The 25,619-nt window shown below is 56.6% G+C and overlaps 1 protein-coding gene across 3 annotated transcripts; it reads right to left on the bottom strand.

The window, feature by feature from the left end:
* Positions 1 to 794: 794 nt before the first annotated feature.
* LOC141734572 (sperm-associated antigen 4 protein-like) lies at positions 795 to 22,103 on the bottom strand. 3 transcript variants are annotated; one of them, XM_074566462.1, is made up of 12 exons: positions 22,017 to 22,072; positions 21,447 to 21,600; positions 9,877 to 9,977; positions 8,647 to 8,731; positions 7,852 to 7,916; positions 7,214 to 7,259; positions 6,864 to 6,960; positions 6,267 to 6,351; positions 5,582 to 5,694; positions 5,010 to 5,177; positions 4,551 to 4,640; positions 795 to 3,756 (listed from the first exon to the last, which is right to left on the bottom strand). In XM_074566462.1, exons 3-12 carry the CDS (start codon positions 9,947 to 9,949, stop codon positions 3,625 to 3,627), a joined length of 954 nt encoding a protein of 317 aa, XP_074422563.1. In that variant the 5' UTR covers positions 9,950 to 9,977; positions 21,447 to 21,600; positions 22,017 to 22,072; the 3' UTR covers positions 795 to 3,624. The 3 variants fall into 3 exon arrangements, with proteins under 3 accessions (XP_074422563.1, XP_074422562.1, XP_074422561.1); XM_074566461.1 differs by lacking the exon at positions 7,214 to 7,259 and having other exon boundaries at positions 22,017 to 22,103; XM_074566460.1 differs by lacking the exons at positions 21,447 to 21,600; positions 22,017 to 22,072 and adding an exon at positions 10,238 to 10,472.
* Between the last annotated feature and the right edge of the window lie 3,516 nt (positions 22,104 to 25,619).

Raw genomic sequence — 25,619 nt, 5'->3', positions numbered from 1 at the left:
AGCGATTTAACAAAGTCAGCGGTGAATGTGGCAGCGCTTTACGAGACAGGCCGCGGAGGTGATCCGAGGGCGGGAGCCCCTCTGCTGTGGGGACAGGCTGAGAGAGCTGGGGGGGTTCAGCCTGGAGAAGAGAAGGCCCTGGGGAGACCTTAGAGCCCCTTCCAGTCCCTGAAGGGGCTCCAGGAGAGCTGGAGGAGCTGTTTGCGAGGGCACAGAGCCACAGCACGAGGGGCAATGGCTTTAAACTAGAGCAGGGCAGGTTTAGATCAGACATTAGGAAGAAGCTCTTTACACTGAGGGTGGTGAGACACCGGCCCAGGTTGCCCAGAGAGAGGGTGGAGGCCCCATCCCTGGAGACATCCAAGGCCAGGCTGGATGAGGCTCTGAGCAACCTGATCTAGTTGAAGACGTCCCTGCTCACTGCCGGGGGTTGGACGAGATGGCCTTTAAGGGTCCCTTCCAACCCAACACATTCCATGACTCTGTGACACGCTGGAAGGGCACACTTGGTTATTTACTGCACAGGGGCCGGGGTCAGACCAGCCGTCAGGGAGACCTTCCCGTTGGGTCCCGGGGCTCAGAAAGGACCCCCCGGGCTTTCTGAACCCCTCCTCAGGGAGGAGTCAAGTACCATTGACCAGACGCTCAGTCCCTGGGTGTAACAGTTCCCCTCTTTGAGACTTCCAAAGGTCACTCTTTGGGGGTCTCACCTAAATCAGATGGTTATAATATTTTCAACTTTCAGGATTACAGAGACGAGCTGAAGCAAAGAAATAAACTCAACAGCAGATGGTCCTGTAGAGCAGGTATTCTTTATTAGCAGCGCTGCGGTCGCACTGGGGATTTTCCACCATAAGTGCTCCCACAATGATCTTATTTTGAGCCATTTATATTTACAAAATTGTTACGTATTCATTCGTTTTCCCTAAATCATTAACATAAGCACGCCCCCTCCCAGAACCAATTGCACAATCATGAGGCAAGTCATTTCGCGAATCACAGTCGTTCTGGTGGTCGTTTACTTCATCTGGTGGTCGTATCTTCCTCTCCGTCAGTTGCCCTCCAGATGAACTTTCCTCTTCAGCAATCCTCGATGCATGCCTGCTATTGATTTGTTTACGTAGGTGACTTATTACTACTACCTGTTTTGCAACGCTTCCCTAAACCATCACCTAAAGCCATCACCTTGACAGGCTGCAGGATCGAGCCTTGGTTACTGACTCTAGGGCACGCGTTTTTCCAATGTCCTCGCTCTTTGCAGATCGCGCACTGAGCTTCTGCTAAACGAGTTCCTTCCCAACTCTTCTGTAGCCTCCTCTACTTCCCCGGGCCCCGTTCATTCTTCCCGGAGCAACTCCCGTCAATGCGGCAATTAATCTCCCTTCTCTTTGATTCTCCCTCTCCTTTTCTCTGTTATTCTAGATGGTCCAAGCTACTTACACCAATGTTCCCAAGTCCCTCGAATCTTCTCCTTCTAACTTTTGGAGTTTCTTTTGTACATCCGGGGCAGATTGTCCCATAAAAATAGAGGCCAATTGCCCAGCCTCCTCTCGGGGTCCACGTTCGTGTATTTCCTAGCAGTATTCTTTACTCGTTCCATAAATGCAGGTGGCGATTCATTTGGTTCTTGTTTAACCTCATACGATTTTGACCAATTAATGGCTTTTGGCGTAGCATGTCTCATTCCGAATAACCGTCTCTGATATCTGGTTATCGCCCACAATCCTTCTGCCACTCTGGGTGGTTTCTTAAAGTGAAAAACAAATCTACATACATCCCATTTGTTTTCCCTGCTACAAAACAACATAAGCTGTAAAATTGTATTCTATTTTAAAGTCCCATTTCTTGTCCATTTTTCTTGATCTTCTGAAGTACATAACGGCCACCAATTGTTACAATATTCAATCAGCTGCTTTCTCGTGAGCGGGTCCCCTCCTATTTGTTTCCAACGCTTCAGTATACAACCTAAAGGAGTATACAACCTAAAGGAGACTTTTTCAAAATTCCCCCTTCCGCCAAGGGCTTGCTACCCATTATAGGATAGTACTAGTAGAACGAACAACACAAAACACAAAGAAAATGACAACTGAACATAGCACTTATTACACAAGACAAAATAACAAAACCTTAGGGCCTGAACCTTTTATACCAGACCTTTGCTCTTGGTGCGGCCCTTCCCCGCCTGGTGTTGAGGACAATACCTTTACGCTTATCAGCCGTGTTTCTCACAGGCTTTCATCCGGTGAGACCAACTCCTTCCCTTAGGTACCTTTACAGCCCAACCCTGCGAGGCTTATGCCTCGCCTTATGGACAGGCAACCCTTAATATCCCTTAAAGAAAAGAATGCCTTCACTTTTCCAGGGGCCTTGCTCGGAGCTCTTTGGTCCGGGGATCGGAGGTTCTCCCTGAGAATCCCTCGGTGCCGGATGGAGGCCCTGCAATTCCAAGGATCTGTCGAGATTCAGAGGCAGAGTCCCATCTGGGTCGCCAGAAACTGTCACCGAAATCGGGAATGAACTTCTTAACACCGATGTAGTCTTAAGAAGCAGGCATTCTTTTATTCAGCACCGGGGACGTGGGGGATCTCTCCACCTGACATGTCCACTGAATGTGAGATTCACAGAGACTTACATCCATACAGAATATGCGTGGTCGTTACATGTCTCAGCACTCGTTGCCACGTTCATTACATTTCCAGAACTCATCTCCATATTCACATCCCCTTGGCACATGCACATTAACTCTGTTAGGGGCTTCATGGTAGGTCTTGGGTGGTTCCTAGTGGTGTACGGTGGCTGGTTTGAGCTGATAATAGAGGAATCTCTTTGTGTGGACTGGGGAAGATAAATGCAGCAGCTTTTGCAACTCCCCCATTTATTTTGCGAGCTTGTTATCGGTCCCTCCAGTCTCTTCGGGGATGTGGTATTCGCTGTTTGTTCTTCACAAGGAGCTACGTTTACCTATTTACCAGACTCAGTCCCTGGTTGTAACCCCGCTGTGTGAGCCGATGCGGGCAGGACGCAGGAACAACCACAAAACCACGGATGAAAGGCAAAGAACAAGTTTCTTCTCGATACCTCACAGACCAGGGAATCTCCGAAGCAACACCCGGGCAGAGGCACGGAAGCAGGGACTGCGGGCACCGTGGAGTGAGAGAGAGTCCTTGTTAGCAAGAGCCCTTGGCAGCGAGAGAGTCCTTGTGAGCAAGAGCACGCACGGACTCCCTGTTCTGCCTGGCATTTAAAGGGTTCAAACAGGCATCGTTTTCCCACTGTGCTTTGATCTTCTTCAGCACCAGGCCAGGATTCTCAAGTGGCTGGATAAGGTGTCCCTGAGTCCATCACAGGTTTATGTTATCGAAGTGCAAGTGTTTTTCTTGCAAGCGTCCGAGACTGAATAACAATTAGTGTGATATATGTGTTTTCCAGCACCCAGCTGTGAGTCACTTGAGCGTATTAACAATCCTCCTCGCCGATCTTCTGTTGCTTTCCCACGACTGCCCTCCCTGCAATGGACCTTATTGTGCACCCAACTTAGGAGACAAATCTTCTACACCAATCTGAGTCGCAGCAACATTATTCTTTTTCTTCTTTTTTATGTTTGTCCTTTTTCTGTCTCTGGTTTCAGTTGAGGCTGTTTGGTTTTGCCATCTTCCCATGAACCTGCACTCGGTAAATGCATGTGTACTTTGGTTTTCCCCAGTTGCTCTTCACAAGGAGTTTGAGATAGGAGAAGGCTCTGGGATGCGGGGCGTTCTGCGAGGAAAAGAGGGAAAAGGAATCGGAGGTGTTAAGAGCCACAATGCAGTCAAGGTATCTCCCCCCACCAGCCCTGCTCCTGCTCAGGAACAAGCTCCTGACAGTGGGTGGGAGCGGCTGTTGAAACCTGAGGCTGGCTCTGGTAGCGGGGTGCTGGGGAGGCTGGGGACACGGGGAGGGGGAAGGCACCTGGCACCCTCTGCATGGGCCCGGCTGGGGCTCAGCCTCCCTCCCCTCTGCCCCTTCCCTCTGCGCCTCGCTCTGTGCCGGCAGAGAGGCCGGGGAGGTGCTCCTTTGCGTGGGGCAGCTGGTGTGACACCCCCCCGAGCTCCCGCTGTCTGCTCTGCCCGCTTTCCTGCGGGCAGGCGTGAGAGCAGCGGGAGAGAAGGGGCATGCTATGCTGGGAGGAGAGGACACCGTCCAGCCTGCCAGCAGGCCACGGGATGGAGCCAGGGTGCTGCCCGACGGCTTTCTCCAGCGGGCGTCTCGGTTTCTCCATGGCACAAAGACGTTGCTCGGGTGCAGTGGCTGCGTGTGCAGCGGGCTCTGCTGAAGGCAGCCAGGGATCTCTTGGGACTCATGCTCCCACGGGCCTGACCTTGCCCTCACTGTCCTTTTGCTAGCACCACCGCGTGCCACTCAGCCCTCCCAACCCCACCAGCTCTCTCCTGGCGGTGACCCAGGCCCCCTCTGCCCAGGGAGAAAGCATTCACGCTCCTCCTGCCATGGCCCTGCAGGCAAACCTGCTTTGCTCCCTGGCATCTTCCCCCAACACCGTGCGTGCATCGCACCTTCAGAGGGAAGGTCTGAATGGCCTCTTTTGCCACATCGTACATGAAGGTCACCAGGAGAGTTTCCTCTTCTCCGTCCACATCCACTCCCTGTGGGGCAAAGCACAAGGAGAGCAGCTCAGACTCGTCCCGACAAAGAGGGAACGTAGGTGCTGGGTCAGCCCTGTTACCTACCCACCCTCCCCTGGGGCTCTAGCCCTAGTCTAGCACTGGTTACGGTGGAGCTCAGGCTCCGCTTGAGTTTTAGTCAAGAACCCTGAGCTGCTTGGCCAGAACAAGTCTTAAGAGGGAGGAGACCTCTAGAGCCCTTAGGAGGAGACTCCTAGAGCCTCACCAGGGCCCTGCAGTGCTCAGGAGACCGGGACTCCAACCTCAGAGGAGGCACAAAAGCAAGGAAGACCCTGTCATGGCTTTCCCCCAGGACCAGATCCGCACCAGAAGCACCCAGCAGAGACTTACAAAGACAGCGATGTCCCTGGGGGCGCTGGTGACGGTCCCAGATGGAGAGACTTCTTTGGAGATGTGCTGCACAGTGATGGCAGTCAGGTGGACTCGCGCTGGCAACCTGATGACCACCTGGCCCTGATGCCCTGGGAAAGGCCAGCAGTTTCCCGGGGAAACATCCGGCTGCAACCAGAAAGCCAGAGCAATGAAGCGTGAGAGAGTGTTGGGGCCAAGACAACTGCCCACGTAGCTTGAAGCGTAGGCACCGGTGTGTCTGTGGGGTCTATTTCAGCTTGAAAATGAGGTGTGTGTGAGGAAGTGGACAGAAGCAGGAGGCCTCCTTCCCTGACCGACCTTTGCCAGGGCTGTCAGTATTATGGAGCAGAGGAGAACAGCGGTTACGAAACCATTCTAGTCAGGGCCTTGCAGAAACACATCCCTGCCCAGGGGCTCTGCAGGGCACCCCCCACCTCTCGCCTCCCACCCCCAAGACGGCGCAACACTGGACCGAAGGGAGAGCCCTGAGGTCAGTCTCCAACTTCACAGGAAGAAAGGAAAGAATTCCCTCTCGATTTCTGCTACAATACCTGCAAAATGCGATCGGGACCGCGGGGAGTGCAAAAGAACTCAATAAACCTCCAGAACCAGTCGTTTTTGCAGGTGTAGGTCTCCGAAGTTCTCTGCAGGTCAATGCTGGCACCTGCAGGGAAGGGAAAGCAGACGACTGCAAGAGGCCACAGACGAGGAGGGCTTGGTGCTCAGACACTATTTCTGACACCGCCGGCCAGCTGCGCCTCTGTCAGTCCTGTCCTCGTCCCAGGCTGGTGGGCTGCCCAGCCGCCCAGCCGCGCAGGGGAATGACAGCGGCCACGTGCCTGGTGACTGCTGCACTCCCAGCGCCAGCAGGAGAAGGTCTGAGGGTTCTGGGAGACAGACGGTGCCCATGTGAATGGCAGCAGACCCAAGCTGAGGGCTTGCTGCGTGGGCAGCCAAGGACGGCCCGGCCATCTCCTTTTCCAATGCTGAGGAGAGGAAGAGAGCCCCTCCGTCCGCACAGGAACACGTGCGGGGGCAGCGCCAGAGGCAGCGTGAGGATGCCGAGGGCAGGGTTGGGAGGGAGTCTGAGAGAGCTGCTCTGCCACAGCCTTGCCCTGGGACCCCCCAAGCATTTCAGCTCCCCCACTTTGGAGAGCAGCGCCTGGAGCGCAGGCGCCTTTGGGGAGGGCTGCAGACAAGCGCAGGGCAAGGAGACGGGGCTGCTTGTGTCCATACCAGAGCTTTGCAGGGCCCAGTCAGACATCTCCACGTAGGCTTCCAAAGCCCTCTCAGATGCTGCCTGCTTCATTTCCTCGACTTCCTGGGAACGCCATAAACAAACAGAGAAAAGGAGCACATCAACGTTCAGCGTGGCTACTAGCGCCCGGAGCGGCAAAGGGCCACTGTCAGAAAGGCAAGGCAAACCCTCTCCACGGAGCTGCAGGACTGAGGAACAGTGTCTGTGTCCACAGCCATGGCCACGGCCCCGAGGTGGGTTGATGAGGGTCCCCACACCCTCGTCCCCATCCTCCACACTCTCCAGGGCAGGTGGAAGGTGGACTCAAGCCCTGCCAGCGATGGCTGGCCCCCCGTGAGTGTGCCTGGGTCCCACCCCTGCCTGAGGAGCCCAGCCAGAGCAGCCAGAAGTGCTGGCGTGCCAAGGGAGTCCTGCGCTGCCTGAAGCGGCCGGTGAAAGTGGGGCCGGAGAAGGGCCTGTGCAGCCCAGGAGGCCCCTGGGGCAAAGGCTGGCTGACTGCAGTCAGCAGTCCCACACACCCACAGCCCCAAGGGCTTCTGCCCAGCCAAGCCTCCTTCCCCAACACGCCGCAGCACCTGCTTCATGCTGCTGATCTCTGCCCTCAGCCGAGCCACCTCCTCCAGCATTAGCTGCATCTTTTGAGTTTGCTGCGCCATTAAAACCGGGCAGTTCCTGCAGGAACCAGGAAAGCAGATGTTGTCAGAGAGCTGCCCACCCCACTGGGAGCCTCTGAGCTCAGCAAGGAGGAGAGACACGCGTGCGTTCCCTGCTTTGCCAGCGCTTCCCTTCCGCACCAGCTGGCGCAAGAGGCAAAGGCAGGAATGGCCGTGCGGGAGCCCCGGCTCTCAGGCAAATGGGTGCAGGGACACGAGGTCGTCTGACCCTTCTGCACAGACCCAATTCCAGCTCAGGAAACATCGCTTACCACAGGGGCTTCAGGCCTGGCAGCGAGGTCCCGCAGTGAACAGCAGCTGCAATTCACATCAGCAAGAGACAGTTATTTTACCGGGGGTGCTGGCGATGCCTGCAGTGGCGTTGTCTGTCCCTGTTGCCTTGGGGCTGGGGCAGCAGGTGAGCTGAGGAGGCGGGGGACGTGGGGTGCAGGGAGAGGACACACCTCTGACCGGGGGCCATCAGCCCGGGCTTGAGCGGACTGCGCAGCCGTGATCTTCAGGTGTGCTCGGTGCCCCAGAGCTATTCCCCATTTCCCCTCACTGCCCCAGTGAGCACCGAGACCAGGCTGCTGGGCGAGGAGAGGTACCTCTCCATCGGTCCCCCTGCATGGCCCCTGCCCTCTGGGAATCCCCAGGTCAGGCTTGCAAAGAGCTACCCCCGTCTCTCGCAGAGGTGCCGACTAAGTGAGCCCTGTGGTCCGGTAGGCAGGGCAGCAGTGTGACTGGGAGGCTACCAGTCTTACTGGGAGCCCAGAAGGCAGTCCCACTCAAGGACTTGCTTGGGAAGCACTTGGGCCACGGGAGTTTCCGCACATACTGGCCCAAAAGGAAAGGTGGCGTCCAGCCCAGCCAGGCTGTCGCTCTCAGATGGTTGCTCATGAAAACTCACCAAGAGCCAGGGGGAGCAACAAGAAGACTTGCAAGAACGCCTTCTTCTGCAGGGCCATCTTTTGCCTGAAAAAGAGGGAGTCCTAGTGCTGTCATGATCCAAGCCTTGGACAAACCCCTTCACAGGCGGATTTCCCTTTTCAGGCCAAACAGACACTGTTTTGGAAGCCTGCTGCTGACAGAGAACTGACAGAGCAGCGTCCAGCAGGAACACGATTTCTGTCCACATCGTTCAACGCTGCCGGCAGCTCTTCCCCAAAGGAAGGTCTCCAGGAAGATCATCCCAGGAAGCAAAGACGTCGAGCACACGAAGAGTGCTTTCCAGCAGTCTTTCTGGTGCGGACCTTGCTCTCCCTCTGGCTGAGGAGGCAGGCCTGTTCTCCCTTGCCATCACACACATCCCTCTTAGGGCAAGTGTTTTCCCGCAGAGCTGGGAAGCGCAGGAGCCTTGTCCGCCTTTCCTCCCAGAGGCCTCCACAGACCGGCGTGGTCTCTCGCCTGAGCTGGGGAAAACCCTTGCCCTGCGGAGGCTTGGCTCTGCACCCGAGCGTCTGGCTACGGGGCAGTTTGTCCTGCCGCAGCCAAAGCTTGGGGCTGCAGCAAATGGCTGCCGAGGGGCTTTGCTCTTGGCTCCCCTGAGAATGGCCACAGCACGAGCAGCGCCCAAGCTGAGGCGCCCCACTGGGAGCCCCGGGCTGCTGGCTGGGGAGCACCCTCTGCTCTGCCCTTTGCTGGCACCGGCCCTCAGACACCCCCGTTCTACCCCCCATCCGCAGCAGAAACATGTCGTACGTACGCGGCCAAGAGGCACATGCTCAGCAGATGTCTCCACAGAGAGACCAGGGCAACAGCCAGAAGGCAAGGAAGGCTGAAGACCGTCCCTGGGCAAAGAAACCAGAGAAAAGTTAAGCCTGCCCCTTGAGATCTCTTCTCTAGGATGCCCAGCCAGGCATATTTCAGCTCCCTGTGGGGAGGTGGGCACCGAGTCCCAGGCACGCCCTCCCCGGGGCAAAGAGCAGGGCAGCCTACACTGGACAAGGGGATGGAATGCACCCTCACTAAGTTTGCAGGTGACACCAAGTTGGGTGGGAGTGTCGACCTGCTTGAGGGTAGAAAGGCGTTGCAGAGGGATCTGGACAGGCTGGATCGATGGGCTGAAGCCAATGGCATGAGGTTCAACAAGGCCAAGTGCCAGGTCCTGCACTTGGGTCACAACAACCCCATGCAGCACTACAGGCCTGGGGAGGAGTGGCTCGAAAGCTGCCCGGCAAAAAAGGACCTGGGGGTGTTGGTCGACAGACGGCTGACTATGAGCCAGCAGTGTGCCCAGGTGGCCAAGAAGGACAACAGCATCCTGGCCTGTATCAGGAGCAGTGTGGTGAGTACGACTAGGGCAGTGAACATTCCCCTGTACTCAGCACTGGTGAGGCCCCACCTCAAGTGCTGTGGCCAGTTTTGGGCCCCTCCCCACAAAAAAGACATTGAGGCACAGAGAAGGGCAACGGAGCCGGTGAGGGGTCTGGAGCACAAGTCTTGTGAGGGGCGGCTGAGGGAGCTGGGGCTGTTTAGCCTGGAGAAAAGGAGGCTGAGGGGAGACCTCGCTCTCTGCAACTCCCTGAAAGGAGGGTGTAGAGAGGTGGGGGTCGGTCTCTTCTCCCAAGTAACAGGCCATAGGACAAGAGGAAACGGCATCAAGTTGTGCCAAGGGAGGTTTAAACTGGACATTAGGAAAAATTTTTACACAGAAGGGGTTATTAAGCATTGGAACAGGCTGCTCAGGGGAGTGGTTGAGGCACCATCCCTGGAGGTGTTTAAAAGACGCGTAGACATAGTGCTTAGTGATGAATTTTGTCACAGTTAGGTTGATGGTTGGACTAGATGGTCTGAAAGGTCCCTTCCAACCTAGGCAATTCTATGATTCTACGATTCTCCTGCCACTTGTGACAACTGGCCCGAGCTCTGGCACAGCGCGGCTCTCCACGTTCACCCCGGAGGACTTTGGAGCAAGCAGCAGTGCTGAGCTTACTTGCGATTTCTGTGGCCTTGTCGCGCCCCTCGGCAGGCCCTTGAGCGGCTGAGCCGGCAGGTGAAGGGCGCATCACCAGCTCCACGCCAGCGCTCGGGTCCCTGTGGGAGGACAAAGACAAATGCCGGCTGCCCACCGTCCCCAGGCCGCGGGAGCTGAGGCGGGGAGGAGTAGCCTGAGCGGAGGCCCCTGCCAGAGGAAGGGCTGTCCCAGCAGCAGCGAGAGCGGGCAGCAGGGCTGGGGTCCCCCTCCTTTCCCCACCCTTTGCGGGACAGGCCTGCCCCGGGAGAAGAGGAGGCGAGCTGGCAGCAGCAGTCCCCCGCCCCGGGAAGCCCGCCCGGCAGCGCAGCCCCGTTCTCACCCTGCCGGCCGTTGGTTTCCCTTGGTCCCCAAGGAGCCTTTGGAGGCCCCTGGGCGTCTTGTCTGGGGGGCCTTTCTCCTCGCCATCTCGGGCAAAGGCAGGCTCCCCGCTGAGCCCCAGCAGCGTGTCCTGTCCCCAAAACCAGCTCCAGCAGCAGCCTCTCGCCGCAGCCAGCAGGAGCCTGTCCAGGGCCGCAGCCACAGGGCAACTGTGGGCTCCTGCCCCACACGCCACAGCGCTGTGCAGGCAGCCAGCTGTGACCTCACAGTGGTGTCACCTCTGACGTCATGCTGGGGCTGCCCAGGGCTGAGCAGGGCGGGGAGACCCTGTGCTCCTTCCTTCTCCTTGCGGGATATTAATTGTTCAGCATAAATACATACGTTTTAAGTAGAATAAATGATTTAGGATTATCATTCGGTGTGATTTGTGCTGCTTGCTTAGCTCTACTTAGCATGAGGTGCTGGATTTGCTGAAACCTTTAGGCTGGAAAAGAATCCAATGAGATGTTAGAAGACACCAGACCAAAAATCATCACCATTGGCCCCCTCCTTGCTGTGCTTCTGGAAGTCTCCAGGGAATGTCCTGCAGTGATCTGCAGCTGTGAGCAGCCCTCAGCCACGCAGAACCCTCTCAGCAGCAGGACCTTGCCCCGCCGGGGGATGCTCCTTCCATGCAGAACTTCTCCCCACAGTGATGTGGTGGGCTTCCCAGGCAGGCTGAGAGCTGACCCTGGCAGGTGGCAGAGTCCCTGCCCCGGCACACAGACCCCTGGGGTGCAGGGAGCCTGCTCTGAAGGACAGCCCTGGGCACCCCTGGCTGCACACCCACCTTCACAGCTATTCAAAGTGCCTGACAAGAGCTCCCACATGTACAGATCCCGTAAGCTGTGGCTGTGCCAGCTTTAGGAGATGCCTCCAGCAACTCCGCCTGCAGTGCCCTGCACCCGCAGACTTACCCTGTCAAGGGCTGCAAAGATTTCTCCTCCAGTGAGCTCTCAGTCGTCCTCCCAATCCTGACACCTTCAAGCTCTCTCTCTGCCTTGCTCATCTCCCTGAGACACCCTGGCAGTGCCCTCAGCCCTGCTGCGCTTGGCAGAGGAGCTGCTCCTGGGCAGAGCTGTCTCTCTGCAGCGCTACCCGCTTGCCGTGAGCTCCCTCCATCCCAGGAGCCCAGCCCAGCTCAGATGCAGAGGACCAGCCCAAGGAGTTTTAATGACCCCTCTGGTGGGTTCGAGGCCAAGTCCGTGAACCTCCGACGCTGCGAGGAAGTTGAAGGAACCTCTCAAGGAGTCAAAGTCGGGTTCAAACTCCAAAGTTTCTTGTGGTGTTGATGGGTCCCACTGAGGAATTGCCCCCAGGGTCCGGTTACAGCAGAAAACTGGAGGCAGCGATGGCAGGTCGGGAAAAGCAAGTTGAAGGTGACTCTGATGCTGGGTAAACGTGGATGTGTTTCATTAATGCAAAGGGCCAAGCCCTGACTCCATCGCCCAAAGGGCCAAGGCCTGACCCCCAGCCCCCAGGAAGGGAGATCCTCTCCCTCACTCCTTCCTCAGGGCTCTTCCTGGGACAGTGGGATGTGGAGATGTGCAATGCCAAGGGCAGGACTATGGTACGACACCTCCCAGGCTCCTGAGTATGGACAAGGAGGCAACGAGACCCCAGTGCTGGAAGGACTGGTTGTCTCAGAGGCATCAGTGGCAGAGACAACAGCCGTAGCCCAAGACATGAAGAGGCTGGCTCTGTTAGGGGACTTCCAGCTTTGCCACATCCCTCTATCTTCTCCACCACAGGCTGTCCTACGGTGTCCCATCACCTCTGCCTCTTTCCCTGCAGGCTGCAGTCATCCACCCGGCTGCCCCATCTTGCTGTCACCTTCCTTTGCTGAGATCTCTCCATCCTCCCTGGCTCTTCCTTGAAACACAAAGCCTTGGGCTGATCCAGACTCCTTCTGGGTGGCGTGTTGCACCACAGCACTGCCCTTGGAGTGACGTTTCTTTCTCCTCGTGGCCAGGCTGCACCTCCCCACCTGCATGTTGGGGAGTTCTTTCTTTCTCAGGCTGTTTTCCACTAGGAAGAAAAGCTCCACCAGCTCTGAAAGCACCCTTCCAGCACGCTCAGGCTCCTCCTATACCGTCCCCAGTCTCCAAACCACTGAGCCCAGGGCTCTCAGCCTCTAGATACTGGTCAAGTGCTTGAGGCCTCCAAACCCTGTCTTGGGAGATCTCTGGGCTCTCTCCACAGTGTTTGCAGATGAAATCGCAGTGGTCATAGGCCAAGAAAGATGGAGTGAGACTTTTTACCAGGGCCTTTAATAGCAGAACAAGGGGCAATGGCTTTACACTGGAAGAGGTTATATTTAGGTTGGCCATAAGGAAGAAATGCTTTATGATGAGCGTGGTGAGACCTTGGAACAGGTTGCCCAGAGCAGTTGTGGATGCCCCATCCCTGGACGTGTCCAAGGTCAGGAGCTTGGAGCAGCCTGAACTAGTGAAAGACGTCCCTCCTCACGGCAGGGGGTTGGACTAGATGATCTTTTAGGTCCCTTCCAACCTGAACCATTCTATGATGCTTGGATTCTAATATGCCCAACTCCTCCTGCACAAGGCTGCAAACACCTACATACACCATATAGGGATTTTCACCTGACCTAGTCTCCAACCCTTAGATAAAAAAGAAAGGATTGCCATTTCTAGGACAGAAGTTGCCATGTTTTCAGAGGAACAATTCAAAACCCAAAAGGAAAAAAAATCCTTCCAAGAAAGTCCTGGCATAGTTGCATCAATTCAGTTAGTTAAGTGAGCCAATGGGAGAGCCTTGCACGGTGACCTTGCCAACGGAAGAGGGTTTTTTTTCTTTCGGGGTCTGAGACTCATGTTGGGACGCCAGAAAGTGCATTTGGGGACTGTGCAAGACTTGCCATGGGATGTCTAGGAAAGGATCAAAGGTTTGTAGACGAACGACCATGGGAAAATAGAGAGAAAAGGGCTGAAAGGAGATGGTCATGTGTAACCAGATGGCTGGTCAGGACACTTCCCTGGCTGTGCCCTGCAACGGATCACCGCAGCCTGCCCTGTTTTCTTAATACCTCCCTTTCCAAGAGCTTTGTGGGGCAAGGGAGATCTCTGCTCTATGCACAGATGGAGGTTCAAGTGCCAGCAACCGGAGTGGGAACCACAAGTCCTAAGTTCTTTTGTACTTTGGGGGACCAGCAACTGGTGAGACTGGCGGGTGTGCACTTAAGATTGGTGTGTATGGTAGTGGTTTAATCACAAGCAAACACCAAACAAGAGAAACCAGAGAGTAAAACACACCTGCGAGCAAGTCATTTTTGAGGGCCTAAGTCTGGACTGGACGCTAGAGAGACCAGAACGTCTGCAAGTTGAGTACTGGAGGAAGAAGGTAGCCCAGACCGCCTCCTAGAGAAACTGGGGGGTCACAGAATCATAGAATTGCTTAGGTTAGAAGGGACCTTTCACATCATCCAGTCCAACCATCCACCTAACACTGACAAAAACCATCACTAAACCATGTCGCTAAGCACTACGTCTACCCGTCTAATTTTAAATACCTCCAGGGATGGTGATTCCACCACTTCCCTGGGCAGCCTGTTCCAATGCTTAATAACCCTTTCAGTGTAAAAGATTTTCCTGACGTCCAATCTAAACGTCCCCTGGTGCAACTTGATGCCGTTTCCTCTTCTCCTGCCTTCCTACCCTTGGGCAGGTCGACACTCACACCCAACTTGGTGTCATACTGAGGGTGCACTCGATCCCATCGTCCAGATCATTGATAAAGATTTTAAACAGAATCGGCCCCCGTACTGAGCCCTGGGGAACACCACTTGTGACCGGCCGCCCACTGGATTGAGCTCCATTCACCACCACTCATTGGGCCCGGCTGTCCCAGCAGTTTTTCACCCAGCGAAGCGTACGCCCATCCAAGCCATGGGCAGCCAATTTCTCCAGGAGAACGCTGTGGGAAACTGTGTCAAGAAGCTTTACTAAACTCCAGGTAAACAACATCCACAGCCTTTCCCTCATCCACTCAGCGGGTCACCTTGTTTTAGAAGGGGATCAGGATTGTCAAGCACGACCTGCCTTTCATGAACCCATGCTGACTGTGCCTGATCGCCTGGTTGTTCTTCATGTGCCACATAATGGCACTCAGGATGACCTGTTCCATAATCAGGATGATGTCTTCCAAGTTGCTCTTCCATGCGGATGATGTGGGAAGGGAGGTGCAATGACACGTGCAGAATGACAGCAGGACACCTCCCAGGCTCCCAGGTGGGGACGAGGAGGCCATCAGGCTCTTGTACTCCTTATAGGCATCAGTGGCAGAGGTAACAGGCACAGACACGGAGATTAAGACCTTGGATCTCTTGGGGGCTTTTCACATTTCAACAGCCCCACACTGTTGAAACCACCGCAGGCTGTCCTATTGTGTTCCACACCTGGGCATGTTCCCTGCAGGCTGCAGACATCTCCCCTGCTTCTCCACCTTGCTCTCGCCTGAGCAACTCACTAAGCTTTCTGAAGTCTCGCCATCCTTCGGGGATATGTCTTTAGACACAAAGCCACGGGCTGATCCACATTCTTTCTGGATGGCCGCCTTTTCCACAGCACTGCCCTTGGAGTGACGTTTCTTTCTCCCGTTTCCTGTTTAAACCTCCCAAGCTACAAGTTCTGGCATTCTTTCTTTCTCATGCGGTCTCCCACGAAGAAGAAAAGCCCCATCATCTCTGAAACCGTCCTTCGAGCAACCCCTGTCCTGCCCAGAGCCTCTCCACCATGGGGCCAAAGGGGCAAAGAAGCCCACATTCCTCAGCCTCCCCACGCAGCGCATGTGCACTATACGCTGAACCACACCTGGGCAGACCTCCTCTGGGCACTCTCCAGTTCCTCCCCACTCCTCCAAAATGGGGAGCTGCACGCAGGGGGACACTTTTCTTTGGGGGGCCACTCCAGTTCCCAGCACCTTCTCCTCAGGACCACTGCTCAGCACGTTAGGTCCCAGCGGGCTCTGATGCACCTTCCTCCCCCTCAGTGCAGGACCGGACACTTCTCCTTGTAAACTTCTGGAGGTTTCTCTTGGCCATATCCCAGAGTTTCTCACGGTTCCCCTGAAGTGAAGCTCCATTGCCCTGGAATGAAGATCCATTTGCTCAGCTGTCAATGTTTCTATGCTGATGGCTCACCCTGGTGGTGCTGTCTCTCACAAGATAACCTGAGGAGTTGCAGGCCACGATAGACAATTAAAGGAGGTACTAGTTCAATAGAATTTCCGACTCAAGTAGGAAGTACCGTGACAACCATCACCAAAATACCAGGGAGGGTATTGGTACGGTGCGCTGCCTGTATGGCAGACTACGTCAGTGGGAAATATAGACCTGTAGAGACACACAGAGAAAATGGATCCCTCCAGGAGCTGGTTTTACATCCTCTATCCAGAAGCCGGCCCCAGGATCTCCTCATCCCTCAGTTCCCCCCCACATAAACAAGCACACGCACACACAACTGCCTGTCTCCGGTATGGAAACACAAAACCCCTGAGGCTGGCAGGCAGCCAGCTTCCACCTCCTCTGTGCTTCCTCTTCAGGCTTGGGTTTTGTCAGCAGCTTCTTTCTCATCCACGCCGTCCTTTCTGAATGTCAAGGCGGGCCATTGTGGAGCGTGAAGAGGAGATCCTCAAGCAGCCCTCCGCACCCTGCTTCTCCGCAGGGCCGTATCCCACAGGATTCTTCCAAGCCAGTCCCCCAGCAGGCCAAAGCCTGCTCTCCAGACGTCTCCTGCTCTCGGCCTTTTTCCTTTCTCTCAGGAGCCTCAACTCTACCTTCTTAGCCCTGGCTTTTACATCCCTGACTAGCTGTTGCTTGTTTGTTGGTATGAAGTCTGGAGCAGACGTTCACCCGCCACAAAGCTGCCAGTTTCCCAGGTTGTTCTGTCCTCTCCTGTTGACGCCTCAGCTCCCAGCCGAGTCTGTCTGTCCCCAGGCAGAGCTCCCTGCATTCCTGCTGCTGCCTCACAGAACGGGCCAGAGGAATGCCACAGAAATGATCGGAGGGATGGAACCCCTCTGCTGTGAGGACGGGCTGAGAGAGTTGGGGCTGTTCCGTCTGGAGCAGAGAAGGCTCCGGGGAGACCTTCTTGCGGCCTTTCGGTTGTTACTTCAAAGTCTTCCCCTCTGAGACCTGCTGTCTGCACTCTGTGTCTCTCCTTGCTTGCTCCCCTGGGGAGCTGAGAACCCGCTACTTCATGGACACTGCAGCCAAGGCTGCCACTCCATTATCACAGCCCTGATCCTTTTTTCCCTGATTGCATGTAGGAGATCCAGGTGAGCATCACCTCTGTTGGCACATCTGGCAGCTGTGCTCAGAAGCCGGCCCCAGGAACCCACAGAAACTTCTGGGTCTGTTTGAACCCTGCAGTGTCCCCTCACCCAAAAGGGCTCACCGAATCTGCTGCCCGACCCCTAGAGGATCTCCATTCCCCCAGGAAGCTCCTACGCTGAGGGCATCCCCCTCCTGATCTTAGAATCACAGAATCTTCATGGTTGGAAAAGACCTTGGAGATCATCGAGTCCAACCAAACAACCTACAATCTCCACACTAGCGCATGCCCTGAAGTGCCACATCTAGACATTTCTTAAACACCTCTAGGGATGGTGACTCAACCACCTCCCCGGGCAGGCTGTTCCAGTGCCTGACCACTCTTGCAGTAAAGTCATTCTTCCTAATATCTAACCTAAACCTCCCCTGCCGCAACTTCAGGCCATTTCCTCTGGTCCTGTCATTATTCCCCTGGGAGAAGAGGCCAACCCCCACCTCTCTGCACCCTCCTTTCAGGGAGTTGTAGAGGGCAATGAGGTCTCCCCTCAGCCTCCTCTTCTCCAAGCTAAACATGCCCAGCTCTCTCAGCCTCTCCTCATATGCCCTGGTCTCCAGACCCCTCACCAGCCTGGTCGCTCTCCTCTGGACACGCTCCAGCACCTCAATGTCCCTCTTGTACAGAGGGGCCCAGAACTGAACACAGCACTCGAGGTGGGGCCTCACCAGTGCCCAGTACAGAGGCACCATCACTTCCCTGCTCCTGCTGGCCACGCTATTCCTGATAGAAGCCAGAATGCTGTTGGCCCTCTTGGCCACCTGGGCACACTGCTGGCTCATGTTAAGCTGGCCGTCCACCAGCACCCCCAGGTCCTTTTCTGCCGGGCAGCTTTCCAGCCACTCTGCCCCAAGCCTGTAGCGTTGCTGTGGGTTGTTGTGACCGAAATGCAGGACCCGGCACTTGGCCTTATTAAGCCTCATACAGTTGGCCTTGGCCCATCGATCCAGCCTGTCCAGGTCCCTCTGGAGAGCCTTCCTACCCTCAAGCAGATCAACACCCCCACCCAGTCTGGTGTCATCTGCAAACTTACTGAGGGTGCACTCAATCCCCTCATCCACATCATTGATAAAGACATTAAACAAAACCGGCCCCAAAACTGAGCCCTGAGGGACACCACTGGTGACCGGCCGCCAAGAGGATTTCACCCCATTAATCCCAACTCTCTGGGCACGGCCAGCCAGACAGTTTTTAACCCAGCAAAGAGTACACTCGTCTATGCCATGGATCGCCAGCTTCTCCAGGAGAATGCTGTGGGGTACGGTGTCAAAGGCCTTGCCAAAGTCCAGATAGACAACGTCCACAGCCTTCCCCGCATCCAGAAGGCGGGTGACATGGTCATAGAAAGAGATCAGGTTGGTTAAGCAGCACCTCCCTTTCCTAAAGCCATGCTGGCTGGCCCCGATCCCTTGGCTGCCCTGCGCTTGCCGTGAGAGCTCACTCGAGATGATCCTCTCCATGATCTTTCCTGGTACCGAGGTCAGGCTGACAGGCCTGTAGTTCCCCGGATCCTCCTTCCGACCCTTCTTGTAGATGGGCGTCACATTAGCCACCCTCCAGGCATCTGGTACCTGCCCTGTTGACCAGGATTGTTGATAAATGATGGAGAGAGGCTTGGTGAGCTCTCCCGCCAGCTCCCTGAGTACTCTTGGGTGAATCCCATCCGGCCCCATAGACTTATCATAGAATCATAGAATCATAGAATTGTTGAGGTTGGAAGGGACCTTTAAGATCATCGAGTCCAACCTTTAGCCTACCCTGACAAGAGCCACTTCTAAACCATGTCCCTCAGTGCCCCATCTACCCTTTTTTTAAACACCTCCAGAGATGGTGAATCCACCACCTCCCTGGGCAGCCTATTCCAATGTTTAATAACCCTTTCAGTGAAAAAATGTCTCCTAATATCTAATCTAAACCTCCCCTGACGTAACTTGAACCCGTTTCCCCTCGTCCTATCACTTGTCACCAGGGAGAAGAGGTCAGCCCCCATCTCTCTACAACCTCCTTTCAGGTAGTTGTAGAGGGTGATAAGGTCTCCCCTCAGCCTCCTCTTCTCCAGGCTAAACAACCCCAGCTCCCTCAGTCGTTCCTCATAAGGTTTGTTCTCCAGGCCCCTCACCAGCTTTGTAGCCCTTCTCTGGACACGCTCCAACACCTCAATGTCCCTCTTGTAGCGAGGGGCCCAAAACTGAACGCAGTACTCGAGGTGGGGCCTCACCAGTGCCGAGTACAGGGGGATGATCACTTCCCTAGTCCGGCTCACCACACTATTCCTGATACAGGCCAGGATGCTGTTGGCCTTCTTGGCCACCTGGGCACACTGCTGGCTCATATTCAGCCGGCTGTCAACCAACACTCCCAAGTCCTTTTCTGTCGAGCTGCTTTCAAGCCATTCTGCCCCAATCCTGTAGTGCTGCATGGGGTTGTTGTGACCCAAGTGCAGGACCCGGCACTTGGCCTTGTTGAACCTCATACCATTGGTCACAGCCCATCGGTCCAGCCTGTCCAGATCCCTCTGCAGAGCCAACCTACCCTCAAGCAGATCAACACGCCCGCCCAGTTTAGTGTCATCTGCGAACTTACTGAGGGTGCATTCAATCCCTTCATCCAGATCATTGATAAAGATATTAAAGAGAACCGGCCCCAGCACCGAACCCTGGGGGACACCACTTGTGACTGGACACCAACTGGATTTAACTCCATTTACCACCACTCTCTGGGCACGGCCATCCAGCCAGTTTTTTACCCAGCGAAGAGTACACCTGTCCAGGCCATGAGCAGCCAGTTTCTCCAGGAGAATGCTGTGGGAAACGGTGTCAAAAGCTTTGCAAAAATCCAAGTAGATAACATCCACAGCTTTTCCCTCATCCACTAAGTGGGTCACCTTATCATAGAAGGATATTAGGTTTGATAGGCATGACCTGCCCTTCACAAACCCATGCTGACTGGGCCTGATCACCCTGTTCTCCTGCATGTGCCGTGTAATGGCACTGAGGAGGATCTGTTCCATGACCTTCCCAGGCACCGAGGTCAGACTGACTGGCCTGTAGTTCCCCGGATCCTCCTTCCGGCCCTTCTTGTGGATGGGTGTCACATTTGCTAACCTCCAGTCAGCTGGGACCTCCCCGGTTGTCCAGGACTGCTCATAAATGATACCAAGTGGCCTGGCGAGCACCTCCGCCAGCTCTTTCAATACCCTTGGGTGGATCCCATCCGGCCCCATAGATTTGTGCACATCCAGGTGCTGAAGCAGGTCCCTCACCATTTCCCTTTGGATTAGAGGGGCTTCATTCTGCTCCCCATCCCTGTCTTCTAGTTCAGGGGTCTGGGTGCTCAGGGAACAACTGGTCCTACTGCTGAAGACCGAGGCAAAGACTTCATTAAGTACCTCAGCCTTTTCCTCATCCTTGGTCACTATGTTGCCGGCCCCATCTACTAGAGGACAGAGATAATCCTTAGTCCTCTTCCTATTGCTAATATATTTATAGAAGCTTTTTTTGTTGTCCTTGACAACAGACGCCAGGTTTAGCTCCAGCTGGGCTTTGGCCCTCCTGATTTTTTCCCTACATAGCTTAACTACCTCTTTGTAGTCGTCTTGAGTGGCCTGCCCTTCCTTCCAGAGGCCATAGATCCTCTTTTTTTCCCTAAGTTGTAACACTAGCTCCCTGTTTAGCCAGGCCGGCCTTTTTCCCCGACGGCTTGTCTTCTGGCACATGGGGACAGCCTGCTCCTGCGCCTTTAAGACTTCCTTCTTGAATCATCCAGGCTTCCTGGGCTCCTTTGCCCTGGAGGACTGCCTCCCAGGGGACTTTGTCAACCAGGCTCCTGAAAAGCCCAAAGTCCGCCCTCCGGAAGTCCAAGGTAGCAGTTCTGCTGACCCCTCTCCTTGCTTCTCGCAGAATTGAAAACTCTATCATTATGATAGACGCACTTATGTGCGTCTGGGTGCAGAAGCAGGTCATGGGCTACTTCCTCCTGGGTTATGGGTGGGTTGTTCTGCTCTCCATCCTTATCTCCCAGCTCAGGAGGCTGAACACCCTGGGGATAGCTGGTGGACATGGCCAATTCCATACCCGGACACAGCAGCCGGGCTTGTCTGGGGCACGGGCAGGGCCCTGCTGCCCTCCAGGCAACCCCAGGGCTTCTCCGGCCCTCTCAGGAGCATGAGCTGGGCCAAGCGGTCCCCACCAAGAGCCCCAGGGCCTCTCCCGGGCCTCGCAGGGCCCCACGGAAGGCCCAGTGGGGCCTTCTGCTGCTGAGCAGAGCGGCAGTTCCTCCCCCAGGCACGCTCGGGGCGCCGGGAGGGGTGGAGAGTGGCCCCACCAGTGGTGGCAGCCCCACAAGAAGGCCAGAGGCACTGGAAGCAGAGCAACTGGCAGCACAGGCAAACCCAGAGGTAAACCCCTCTGGGCTGCTCAAGTATGGCAAGATATTGCTGACCCGCTGGGGAAACTAGTGGTGAAAGTACATCACGTAGGTGCCCACACACCCATGAGTCGAGCCACCGAAGAACATCGAAATAATCAGCAAACCCACCTAGAACCGGAAAAAGAGACCTTGAAAGCTTAGCGTGAGGACGTGTTTTCTTGCCTGTAATCTCACAGGGGCAGCGAATGTGTCACGCGCACAGCGGGCAGCGTCTTCACTAGAGCAAGAAGCGACCACTGACACCCACCTCCAGTGACACTGCCAGAGCTCTGCCACGCAAAACACACAACAGAAACGTGCCCCGTGCATTCGACAGCAACAGTTGACGTGTGCTTAGGGAAGCACGAGAGCGGTCAGACAGGGCGCGCGCATCGGGTTGTGCCCACGGATCAGGCCTACCTGTCCCACTCCTTTCATGTGATTCGTAGCACTTGAGAATTTCCTCATAATCACCTAAAGCCATTCTGAGAGCAACGGGGACCTGGCAATTCTTCTCAGCCCCTGCGAGGAGAAACTGCAGCCGGCCTTTGGGCTTCTCCACGCTGAGCAGACTCTGGAACGGAAAACGCATTTACTGCAGCCCAGCGCGGGCCGGGGCGGGGGGCGACCTGCGCTGATGACCAAGCGCTACACCCCCAGCGGGAAATTCACCAGACGGGGCAGCCCGAGCGCCCGCAGGCCCCGGGCACAGGCGGCTACCGTCTGACGGGGGCTCCTGGCTAACGCTTGCCAGCGAGAGCGGGCGACTGCGCTGCCGAAGAGGCAAGCACGCCCGACCCGGCGGTATCCTCCGCGGGGCAACGAACGAGACCCAAGGAGACGCCGCCGCCGCCGCGGCCGCCTCCTTTCGCGGGCCCGCCCGCGCGGCCCGGCGAAAGGCGCCCAGCCCCCCCAGAGTCCTGCCGCCAGCAGACCCGCCGGGAGCCGCTAACGGGCTGCGGGGCAGCGGGGCCCGGAGGCTACACTCACCGGCTCGGCAGCCGCCTCCCGGGGCGGCCGCTGCCGTTCAAATCTCTTGCCGCGGCGCCCGCTTCCGGGTAGGACGCCCGAGAGGCCAATCACCGCGCGGCGCTGGGCCGGAACAGGCGGAGACGCGCGGTGCATGACGGGAGGAAGGTCGAGGAGGAGCTGGGCGTGCGGGCGTCGCCATGGCGGGAGGGTCTCCGCTGCCCAGGCACCCGGTCCCGACAGGTGACGGGGAACAGCGCCCGCTCCCCCCGGGAATGCTGCCGCTCCCTACCGCCGGTGGGGGCTGGCGTGGGAGCCGCGCCGCCGGGCCTGCCGCCGCGCACAAGATGGCGCCCGGCCTACGGCCCCGGGGAGACTACGGCTCCCAGAACGCTCCGCGGGCCCGCCGTTCCCTGAGGGGAGGCCCTTCCCGCCGCCAGGCCCGGCCCCGCCCGCTCCGCTCACGGCACCGCCCGGCGCCGGCCCCGAGCAGAAAGACGGGGGTTGCGCTGTTAGGTCCGGGCGGGGGCTGACGGTCTGCCTTGGCTGCGGGCGGCCATTCCCCTGCCAGGCCTTTGACCTCCCTGCGTACAGGCGTGTCGGCCTAAAGCCACGAGCAGAACAGGAAGAAGCAAAAAATGAAAAGACGACGGGTGGAACATCTTACTTCTGTAAAATGGTTGTCCTTTGGAGTCCTCCCGGACACATTGCATCTTTCCTGAAGAAAGACCTACATTTCTAAGAGAAAGTTTCAGTTCTCTCCTGAATAACAAAGGCGAAGAAGGCTGTTTCGGGGACAGAGAGAATGGGGCCGTTCTTTTAGGGCGAGGCAAATGGTATCTCTTCTCAATGGGGCAGAGCCAGCGCTACCCATGCCAGAGCACTCAGTGCGACACCTTTTCCCTCCCTCTCTCCCTCAGCTACTTGGCCGTGGGGCTGGCGGGAGGCTTGGGATGAACCAGCCCATCAGCCGCGGCGGGGGATGGCACGGCCTCCCGCCCATCAGGCTGCGGGGAGCCACCACCTCTCTGCAGGGAGTAGTCCAAGGCTTTAGCCCAGCGTCAGCACAGCAGCTCTGGCCATTCTGGCCACCGGCGAGCTCTGGTTGCCGGCAGAGCTCACGGTCCCTGCAGCCAGGGCGCCCAGTGTGACGCTTTTTCCCTCCCTCTCTCCCTCAGCTACTTGGGAGCCCCTTCTTCCCGTCTGAGATGAACGACTTTGTCCTTGCCATCTTGAAAAACATGGCAGACCCAAGGGTCTCTGACACCCTGCTGGTTGGCAGGGTGCTGGAGCTGGTCTTGAGAGGTTCGTGCTCAGAGCTATACGGGGTAGGCAGTGTGCAGCCGGGTTGCCCTGTGCGCGTACCCTGCGGGGGCCGTTCCCCTGCCCCGAGGCCAGGGCTTGCAGCACCTGACGGGCATCCCTTGAGGCCAGCAAAGGGCAGCAGGAGGGCAGCAGCTCTTGGTGTCAGCAGGGACCATAGCTGTGCTGCAGCCCGCTGTCTCCAGTAGGTCAACGACCTCGTGGAGGTCATCGATAGGCACCTGGTCTGCGTCAGCAGGATGCTGCTCCAGGACATCCTGACGTTCACCCTTCCCTGGCTGGCCGACATCGACAGTTATGAAGTGGTCACTGGCCTGCTGAGGGTTTCCCGGCCCTGTGACAAGTACGTGGCCCGTCAGCCTCAGGGGCAGCTCAGGACCTCCGGGGCCTGCCCAGGCAGAAGGGGTGGTGGCCGAGGTGGCCCTGCTGACAGTGTGCTCTGGCTCTGCAGCACTGCCAGGGCCACGTGGAACACGCTGTCCTGTGAGCCCAGCCTCCTGGCCGACCTGCTGAGGCTGCTGCTGAGGCTGCTGCTGGACGGTCTCCAGCCCCTCTGGCCCTCTCCATCCACCCCCAAACCCGTCCTTCCTGGGGCGCCTGGCCCAGGGCCCTCGGGCCGCAGCCGGGCAGGGAGCGCGTGCCGCTCAGCCCCGCAGCGCGCACTGCCCTGCTGCCCTCGGCAGCCCCACTCCCTGGCCGCCGCCCCCGGCCAGCTCAGCAGCGGGGAAGCTGATAAAACTGAGAAGATGATTGAGAAAAAGGAGACACTGTTTGAGAAACTGTCTAGGATGGAAGAAACATCCCGCTTTTCCCCTGCATGGACCCATGTCGCAGCCATTAGGAGAAGATGCCCTCCTACGAGACCGACTTGGAAGGAAAAGAAGACACTACGAGACACCTTGTGGTTTTACCTCGGTGCCTATGGAGAGGACCTGAGTAAGTGGGATGAAGGACCTACCTTGGCCCTACAGGCACTAGTTGCAAGGTAAAACAGATAGAAGAAAGAATTCTTCCAGGAGGGTGGCTGCTCCAGTGCCCAGGGAGCAGTTCTCTGGTCCGGGTCGGAACTCATCTGCTAACTGTAGATGTTGTCCTCAACATTAGAGGTGCCCTGCCTCCAGCCAGGAGGGGGAGAGGGATAACCGAGTTTATTGGGCTGTGTGGATTCGATGTCCTCGTGTATTAGAGCCACAAAAGCATAAAGACATGGTGGACAGCGGTGCACAGTGTACCCTATTGCCATTGACTCATAAAGGGACAAAATCTGTTGCTGATTCTGGTGTGACAGGTCTCAAGAACTGACTGTACTTCGGCCAAAGTGAGCCGAACTGGGAATAAATGGCGGAAGCGCTCCATTGTGAGTGGCCCAGACGCTCCGTGCATCCTTGGCGTAGACTTGCTCAAGAGAGGGTATTTCAAAGACCCGAAAGCGTATCGGCGGGCTGTTGGTATAGCAGCTGGAGGGACTGAGGACATTACACAGCTGTCTGCCTTACCCGGTCTTTCAGCTGACCCTTCTGTGGTGGGACTGCTGAAGGTTACAGAACAGCAGGTGCCAATGGCTGCTGCCAGGGTGATACCGTCGCTGGTGATACAGTAGCCTTGAACAGCACAAAAGGCTGGGGTGGAAAGCCCCTCAGGCCTTACTGATACCCAGTTGAAAAGAACATCTGGTTCCTCCTTACTGGAATAATGTAGCTAAGTTTGAAACGCTTTGTAAGCGGATGGGTTAGACATCTGCTGGGCTTAGTTGGATACAAGGAAGTCTTGGGATGTTGTATCCTTGAGGAGAGTAGATGGGGAGAGATGCCAGAACAAGCTAGTTTGGTGAGAGCAGGAGTGCACCCACCATGGCTCCAGCACAGGCGCTGCCTCCAGCGGAGCTTCTGATGCTGCTGACCCCCGAATTTGGGCTCGTCCCGGCAGAAGTGGCACCGGCCGGGCGCAGGCAGCCTCGCAGGCCCCACACTGCCGGCTGCCCCAGCCCCGCGCCCTCCACTGGGGGCAGAAAGCGGGGTCTCCCAAACACACACCGCCGATCCCACCAACTCCTCCCCGCCGCGCCCCGCTCCCTGCGCGGTGGCGCTTTAGCACAGGAGTGGCCACTGGGAGCGTTCCGGGAGTGGTGGCAGCATTAGGGGCATTTCAGGAGCCCGGCACCAAGGGCCAATTTGTGGCGCGCGCAGCCATTGGCTTCACTTGTGGGAGAGAAGTGGGGAAATATTTATTAACATAAACCAGCGATTTAACAAAGTCAGCGGTGAATGTGGCAGCGCTTTACGAGACAGGCCGCGGAGGTGA

Source organism: Larus michahellis, chromosome 24 (assembly GCF_964199755.1).
Source record: "Larus michahellis chromosome 24, bLarMic1.1, whole genome shotgun sequence".
NCBI lineage: Eukaryota > Metazoa > Chordata > Aves > Charadriiformes > Laridae > Larus > Larus michahellis.
This window is presented reverse-complemented; position numbering and strand designations above follow the sequence as displayed.